At 33.0% G+C, this 9,519-nt stretch overlaps 1 protein-coding gene across 6 annotated transcripts in view; it reads right to left on the bottom strand.

The window, feature by feature from the left end:
* Positions 1–9,519, bottom strand: part of SNTG1 (syntrophin, gamma 1) — a 682,373-nt gene that overhangs the window by 115,703 nt on the left and 557,151 nt on the right. For 5 of the 6 annotated variants that reach the window (XM_012723045.1, XM_012723047.1, XM_012723048.1 and 2 more), the window contains one exon: positions 7,576–7,614. The exons of the other annotated variant lie outside the window; for it this stretch is intronic. In XM_012723045.1, coding sequence (XP_012578499.1) covers positions 7,576–7,614 — 39 coding nt within the window. The remainder of the gene's footprint in view (positions 1–7,575; positions 7,615–9,519) is intronic. 6 annotated transcript variants of the gene reach the window in all.

Here is a 9,519-nt window from a genome sequence, read left to right on the forward strand (position 1 = left end):
TCAGCAGTGTACTTCATCCATCTGCCTGTTCTGCTTCCCACTCTGTCTCTGGTGAATCCTCTCACCCTCTGCATCTCTGGCCTGTACCCCATTCTGTATAAATAAATAAATCTTTAAAAAAAATTTAAAAAAAATTAAGAATAAAGTGGCAATGAACTATCATATGTCAATAATCACTTTAAACATAAATGGACTAAACTCACAAATTAGTTTGTGTTCTTTTTTAACTTTCTTTATTTTATTAATATATTTCTTACATTAGTCTTCATTTTGTACATTTTTTCATCTCAGTTGTAATCCCTGTGGACTTCCCAGCATCATGCTGCCCATGTACCATCACCATAGTCATATGTGCTCTTCCCACCCCCAATTGTGACCTTGTTCCCCTCTCTTCCCCCATAAAATCTCTCTGGTTTATGGCTGTTAGTTTATATTCTTTTTAACTTTATTACAATTATTACATACAAGCATACACACACACACACACACACACACATTATTTTTCCTGATACTTTACACTTCTGCTATGACTAAAATTAGCTAATATTTTTCTTTTTGACTTATTTCTTTTTGACTTATTTCAGTAAGCATGGTCTTTTTCAGTTCCATTCATGCTGTTGCACACCCTATTTACAATAGGGAAATAAGGAAGATGTAGAATCAACCCAAATACCCAAAAAATAGATGACTGGATCAGAATGGAATATTACTCAGAAATCCAAAATGAACTCACACAGTAAATGACACAGTATATTTAGTTTGATCAAGAAACAAAAACCAACCTTTTGCTATCAATGGAGAAACACTTAAATTGCCAAGACAAAAATAGGCTCAAAATAAAGGGCTGGGAAACAATCATACAAGCAAATGGAAGTCAAAAGAAGTCAGGGGCAATCATATTTATATCAAACAAATTATACTTCCAGTTTAAAAAAAAAATGTAAGAAGATCTGGAGGACCACTATATAATGATTAAGGGATGTATACATCATGAATATATATACAATCATCAATGTACACAAAATGAAGAAAACCGTATTATACAAAACAACTATTTATTTTCAACTCTGAAAATAAATCTTGGAAAAACACATAAGTGGTAGGGAACTTCAACACTACACTCAACCAAGGAATAGATCAATTAGATAGAGGGAAATAAAAGCCTTTAAAAGAGAATAGACTTCATGGACATCATAGACATATACAGGGCACTTCATATCCCAAAAGCAAGATAGATATTTTTCTCAAATACATATTAAATTCACCATAATAGAGAATATTCTGAGACAAAAAAAGAAAATATCAAAAATTTCAGAAAGTATGAAATCATATTGAGCATCTTCACCATATTAAACTAGAAATCAATATTCTAAATAAACGAGGGAAATATTTTAATACATGGAGAGTAAAAAGTACACTTCTGAAAGACCAAGAGATTATGGGAAAAAATCAAAAAGGAAATTAAAAATATGCCTTGAGACAAGTGAAAGAGAGCACATATCCATCAAAAACTTATATGAAGCAGCACTCTCAGTAGTATGAAGGAAGTATATATGATACAAGCACACATCAGGAAACAAGAAAGAGCCCAAATAATCTTCTCTCTTGACTTAAAGACAGAGAAAAAGAACAAAGTAACCCAAAATAACTATATGGTATAAGAAAAATCAAAGGTGAAAAAAAAAATACAGTCCAAAAGATCAGTGAAATCAAAAGCTGGTTTCTTGTTTAATAAAAAATAATTAATTAATTAATTAAAAGACGGCACTGGAAAGGCTTATCAAGAAAATGAAGGAGAAATTTCAAAAAAAATTAATAGAATCTGTAACAAAATTGGAAAAACCACAAGAGATCTTGCAGAAATTTAAGAGGGCAATTAGAGACTTTTAGGAATATCTACACATTAATAAATTCACTAATCCAGAAGAGACAAATTCTTAGAATTATTTAACCATTTGTGACTGAATAGAGACATAGAAAACATAAATAAAACTATCACGCGTATGGGGAAATGAAGCAGTTAGAAAAAAAAAATACTCAAAACTTTTCTCCAAAACAATATCAGTGATCAAATTTCTCCATAATGAATTCTACTAACCTTCAAAAATGAACTATTGCTTATTTCAAACTAATTATTAAAAAAATATTTCCAAATGTTTATATGATGCCAACATCAATACCAAAAACAAAGACAATATAAACAACAAGAAGAAAATTACAGACCAATAACCTTAAACTATAAGGGTTTAGGGATGCAATTTTCACAATGGAAGAAGACTGGGCTGGATAATAATTCCCTGATTTTTGTGCCTCTTCTGGAGGTTTTTTTATTCACAGACAAGAATATGTGTATGTGTTATTCTAAACCCATTACTGAAAGACAGTGACTGACTTTTTTCCCTATCCACTTTGCTATTGTCATCTAGTAACTTTCTTGGATAATCTTCTATACTAGTACCAGCAGAGCAAGTTAATACTATCTATATGTCCCAGTGACCGGGCATTCATGTTCTTTCAAGTCTTCTATTGGAACAGATTTGAGTCATTTCATCATGTTTAAGCACTACTTTGGTCCTTTACTCTGAAGACTCATAGTAATGCTATGCCTTTATCTATCTTCATATTATTGTATTATTGTATTATTGTCTCTCACGGGTCTCTCCACTATTATTATTATTATTATTATTTTAGATTATTTATGTGTGCATACAGAACTCGGGTACAGGCCCTTGGTGCAGGGGCAGTGAGAGGATTCACCAGAGACAGTGGGGAGCAGAACAGGTGGACTGATGAAATACACTGCTGAGGGAAGCAGCGGCAGGTCAGGAAAGGTTTGCCGCGTCATGTGGTTCACGTCCTGGCAGGCAGGGATAAAAGTTATGCAAAGTGTCTTTAGCTTCTTAGGTCTGTGCTTTAACTTGCTGCGCCACCAGGGCCTCTAATATATATATATTTTTTTAACTTCTCATTTTAAGCTTTCTGTCTTATATTTTCTTTAATATTTTCACCTCTATCTATGTATAGTACATTCTGATGCTATTTTCAGCTATATTATTTCCAATTACATACTTTTGTCTGTTTTGTTATTCAGGGTGTTGGTTTATTGTAATTTAACATATATACCTTTCTACATTTTTGAAATTTTATTTGGTTCTTTTGCAAATCCCCATTTTAGCCCCTATTCATTTTCTTTCTTTCTTCTTTTATTTAAAGATTTATTTCCTTATGCATACAGAACTGGGGTATAGGCCAGAGGTGCAGGGGCAGTGAGAGGATTCACCAGAGACAGACTGGTGAGCAGAACAGGTAGACTGACAAAGTACATTGCTAAGGGGAGCAGCAGGAGGATCAGGAGAGGTCTGTGTGCCATGTGGATGACCTCTGGAGCAGGCAGGGATGGAACTCATGCTGAAGAGGCTTTAGCTTCTTAGTGCTGTGTTTTAATCCGCTGCACCACCAGGGAGGGACAAACCTCTCTCTCTCTTTTTTATATTCATTTATTATTATTATTATTATTATTATTATTATTATTATTTAAAAGATTTATTTATTTGTTCATACAGAATTGGGGTACAGGTAGGAGGCTCAGGGATGGTGAGAGGCTTCGCCAGAGACATAGTGAGGAGCAAAACAGGCAGATCTACGAAGTACACTGCTGAAGGAAACAGCGGGCGGGTCAGCAGAGTTCTGCTATGCCATGTGGTCACCTCCCCGGCAGGTGGGAATGGAACTCATGCGGAAGTGGCTTTAGCTTCTCAGTGCAGTGCTTTTACCCGCTGCACCACCAGAGAGGGCCATTATATTTATCTTTTTTTTTTTTTTAAGTAAAATTGGTGTTATGAATGTTTCGTGTACTCTGGACATAGGGATGAGGCTATAGAACTAGTCAATAGCAGACCTCTAGGACTGCAGGGACTTTATCTGGTTTTGACTGTCTATGTTTTGGAGTAGTTTTATCACATATGTTGCACAAGTTTAAAACTAAATTCCATAGGAAAAATAAGACTTCTGTTCCCATATGTCTTGAAATCATAAAAAAAAAAAATCCTTTTCTGAGACATCAGGGATAGAAGATCTTGGTTTTCACTGTATTACTTGAGTGACTCTCTTAACATATATATTGATTATTAAAAGCTTATGCAAACATTTATTTATCTAAGATTCACAGAACTTTTCAGGGAAATGGTTGGGAAGAAATTTCAAATAAAACACAGTAAGATTTAGTCCAAGTTAGGTTAAATGCTAAATCTGGATGGAATATACAATTATATGGGACTTAAAACTTTTACTCCTTACAGTAGCTCAGATTTATTAAGTTGGAAATGTATTCCTACTGCATTATTATCACACTATGCAGGTGAGTTTTTCTTATGTGCATACTTATAAATGCTGAAATACAAAGTAATTCTATATCCTAGAAGTCTTCACTTACATGTTAGAAAGTAGTGATGGAATATCTTAACTCTTGCTTTCATTTTTAAAATGTTTAAGAAATGAATTTTGATTTAAAAATAAAGAGATGGCATAAGAGTTTAAATAAAATTATTTGTATTTAATGATATTTAAAAGCTAGCATGTAAAATCCATCAATATTAATGCATAGCTGATAAAATGTTAAGGAATCCTATTATTTATTTTGTGTGCAAATTTCATGTTTGTTTACTTATCTTATTATTATCTATGGCTAATTTAAATGTAGACATGAAAAGGAATGATATAAGTTAGAGAAGGAAATATGTAAGAAATGTGAAATGTAGGTGTTGATATAAGGAATAGCAATGAGGTTGTCAGGGATGTGAAAAACATAATAAAAAGTTATACTATGAATACTTCACATGTTTTAAGTGCAAGAAACAGTGATAATACAGGTAATAGATCATCCCAAAAGAAACATTCACGAGTTATATTTTTGGAAAGAAGTTTCAAAACAAGAAGAATTATACACTTGTTAATATACACACACACGTGCGCGCAATACCATTGCAATAATTGTTTCTATTTGAAACCTCAATAATGAAATTTCCCGGTGTACAATTGTAGCCTTTGTTCTATCAGTAAGAAATTAAATACAACCATATCTCAGAATATGAAACATACACCTCTCATCATACAAGCTCATCATCTATTCAGAACATCTACCTGATGCACATGTGAGAACCTGAAGGTAAGAAACAGCAAATTCCTAAGGATACAAAAATGCAATTCAGAATATAATGGGTACATTCAATCTGTTCAAGATTTTCTTATTAGTATTTCGTTTATACATATCTTTGCAGGCTCGTCTGAATGAGTGTTATCGATGAAATAGCTTAAACAAGGTCATAAATTTTGTATTTTGAAGAGTATTTTTTAAATTTTTAAATTTTCATGATAATAATGTCTTTTATTGAGAACTTTACATATGTTATTTTTTATTTATGCACATATAACTGGGGTACAGATCAGAAGTGCAGGGGCGGCAAGGGGATTCACCAGAAAGAGGGTGGGGAGCAGAACAGGTAGATCTACAAAGTGCACTACTGAGGGGAATGATGGGAGGGTCAGGAGAGGTCTGCCGCACCAAGTGGATCACCTCTAGGTCCGGGATCGAACTGGCACTGAAGTGGCAACAGCTAGATTGCAGTGCTATGCTCTAACCCTTTGTGCCACCAGTGAGGGCCCTACATATAATCATCAAAAATAAAATTACCCCAAATGATGAAATAACTGAGATTTAAATAAGAAAAAAGGACATACACTTTAAAAATTAGGGCTATGATATCTATCTATCTATCTATATATATAGATAGATAGATAGATATATTACATCATTCATTTAGTGCATTTGTTCATCTTAGTTGTAAGCCCCATGAGCTTCCCACCACCAATTCATCCATGTGCCATCACCATAACCTAGTGCACTCTTCCTAGCCCAGTTCTGATCCCATTCTGCTTTCCACTCCCATAAAATGTCTCTGGTTTATAGTTGCTCAGTGTTTTTATTTTTACTTTATTACATTTGTTTCTCTCTCCACCCCTTCCCTTCCCTTATGCTCCCATTATGAGTGAAACCATGTGGTATTTTTCTTTTTCTTTCTGGTTTATTTCACTAAACATGATCCTTTCCAGCTCCATCCATGTTGTCACAAAAGGCATGGGTTTATCTTTTTTTTGATTGCTAAGTAATATTCCATTGGGAATATGTACCTCATCTTTTTAATCCAGTCATCTTTTCTGGGGCATTTGGGTTGATTCCACATCTTCCCTATAATAAGTAGAGCAGCATATAAACATGGGGGTGCAGGTGTCCTTTTGAATCGATGGTACTTGAACAAGAATAGACATACAGACCAATGGAATAGAAAACCCAGATATAAACCCACAGGTTTATGGACAGCTAATTTTTGACAAAGGTGCAAAGAATATGTAGTGGAACAAAGAAAGTTTGTTCAACAAATGGTTCTGGGAAAATTGGACTGCTACATGCAAAAAAATGAAGCTAGATTTTATGTACTACCTTATACCAGGCACAAAAACCAACTCCAAATTGATTAAAAAAAATTGACACCAAACCCATAAATTATCTCAAAGAAAAGGTAGGCAAAACTCTGCATGACATACACCTCAATAATATCTTTAAAGATGCATCACCCAAAGCAAAAATAATGAAGAAAAGGATAAATAGCTGGGGCCACATCAAGTTAAGGAGATTCAGTACAGCAAAAGAGACACTACTCAAAACAAAAAAGACACCCCGCTGATTGGGAGAAAATATTTGCACACAATACTAATGATAAATTAAATGTATTTTTAAATGTTACTTTAAAAACTGTGATTGGCATCTCCATCTCTCCCTCTCCTTCTCCCTCTCTCTCTATATATATATTTGGTTTGGTGTTTGCAATTTGAAGTTCATATCAAGAGTAATATTATTCCTTGGATTACAGTTCTACTCTCATACAAACCTGACATCAATGACCTGCATGTATCAAAACACTGAGCCTTCACTTATCTTTATTATTCAACCTAATACCTGAATTATGTTTATAAATGTGATAATAAGAAAAGCTAAAATAATAAAGTCATTAAAGAAATTTATTCAATTATTTTATTCCATAAGCATACTAATCTTATTAACAAACTACATTATTTAATGAATCACACATTTTTTAAATTCTATTTATTTTGGAATTATAAATTATAAATTATATTTATATTGGAATTATAAAATGTTGTCATCAGATTTTTGGAAATATCTTTGAATTTTTAGATAAGAAAAACATAGGCTCCTAAGTGTTAAGATAAAGAAAACTATCCTATGGAAACAGTCCTCCAAATTGTTCAACATTGAGTTCAAATAAGTATAATTATTGTGTAAAGCAATAGTTATGACCATAGTGGGTAAGAATTAACTGCTTTACCATGTTAGAAAAATATGTTATATAATATGTAACAATTTTAAGAAGTTATTTTCCTAGATAACAAGTGAGATTACCAATTATCTTAACATAAAAATAAATATAATCACAATTTTATATATATGTATATAATGAAATATATGCATGATTTGACTTTCCAAGTAGTTTTTCATCTTACCTGCTGATTTACAGGAAAGTTTCTGTTGATTTTTTTAATCTGCAATGATAAATAAATGATAAATGTGAGGAATAAATTAAACATATACTATCATATTGAAATTTACCATTGTTTTTCTTCTAATTTAAATTAGCAATTCTGCAAGGTAGAATAAGATCCTCAAATGTCATGATAATCTCTTCTGACTGAATGAAATATCAATATGGCAATATTGTATAGTTATGCTTAAATCATTGCATATCAAATAGTAATTATAAATGTTTTTAAATGTTGGTATAAAATTGTCCCAATTCCATACATGAACATTATTTAATGGATGTTATGATAACATTTCAACAGGACGAATGAAATTTGAAACAGACACTAATATGCAAGATAAAATTTGTGTCGAAATTGAGAAATATTTTTACCTAAAAATTTCTTATTTGAGAAACAATACTAAGTAACTCTTTACTAAGAAAATATAAAGTGTTTGTAGTTTTATCTTTTAAGTGAAATCATATTTGTTTGATTTCCTTTAAAAGACAGGGCAACAGAGAAAATGAACTAGTATAACATTCAGGATATCATCCATACAGTTCCAGTGAGAACACCAAATAAAGAATTTACTTGAAAACATATTAATGAGTGACATTTTATTTTTTATATTTTATTTCTTGATTGATTTCACATCATTCTTCATGTTGTGCATTTTTCCATCTCAACTGTGGTCCCTGTGGGCTTCCCACTACCAATTCACGAATTTGCCATCACCATACTCCTGTGCCCTCTTCCCACCCCAGTTTTTATCCCATTCCCCTCTGGTTTATAGCTGTTCATTGTTCTCATTTTTTACTTTATTACATTTGCTTTTCTCTCTCTCTCCCCACACCCCACCCCCGGCCCCCCAATCACTTACACTACTGTTATGAGTGAAACCATCAGGTGTTTTATAATTTTTCTTTCTGGCTCATTTCACTAAGCATGATCCTTTCCAGCTCCATCTGTGTTGCTGCAAAAGGCATGAATTTAACTTTTTTGATTGCTGAGTAATATTCCATCATGTATAGGTATCACATCTTTTTAATCCAGTCATCTATTTTTGGGCATTTGGGTTGATTCCAATGTCTTCCCTACTATAAATAGTGCAGCAATAAACATGGCGGTGAAAGTGTCCTTTCGCAATGATGTTGTTGTGTCCTTTGGGTAGATACCTAGGCGTGGGATTGCTGGGTCATATGGAAGCTCCATTTTTAGCAGTTTGAGAAATCACCAAACAGCTTCCCATAGTGATTGGACCAGCTTGCATTCCCACCAGCAATGTAGGAGAGTTCCTTTTTCTCCATATCCTTGCCAACATTTGTTGTTGCTAGTTGTTTTAATATGTGCCATTCTCACTGGTGTGAGATGGGATCTTTTAATGAGAGACCTCATATAGGATTTGAAAATAAATCTTTAGACAGAGACTATCCTCTGTAGAATGGCAGGTGTACTAACTTTAAAATCAAAAGACAATGAACAACAGGCTTAGATAAGTGACCATTTACTACATAAAATCTTTGTTAATGGTATTTTTACTATTTAAAAATAAAAATATTATTTCCATTGTTTTCTAGAAAAAAACCTTATATCGATAACTCTGTACTATATACTCTTAAACTACACTCCATATTGGTTTCATTTATGCATTTATTGAGCCATTTTCCCTTTGTTAATTTAGTTCCTTTCATTTTATTTTTAAATGTGAAAGTAACATGAGATTTAAATGAATGTTATAGACAGTGTGGAAGAAACATCAAATATTTAACTTACAAGAAAATGTCTTCCTGGAAAGAAATCCCACATTTCAATCATAAAAAAAATAGTAGAATTCGGCCCTCCCTGGTGGCGCAGCGGGTTAAAGCACAGCACAAAGAAGCTTAAGCCACTTCTGCATGAGTTCGATTCCCGCCTGCCCAGGAGGAG

Source organism: Condylura cristata, unplaced genomic scaffold (assembly GCF_000260355.1).
Source record: "Condylura cristata isolate star-nosed mole 26May11 unplaced genomic scaffold, ConCri1.0 scaffold00009, whole genome shotgun sequence".
In the NCBI taxonomy this organism is placed as follows: domain Eukaryota; kingdom Metazoa; phylum Chordata; class Mammalia; order Eulipotyphla; family Talpidae; genus Condylura; species Condylura cristata.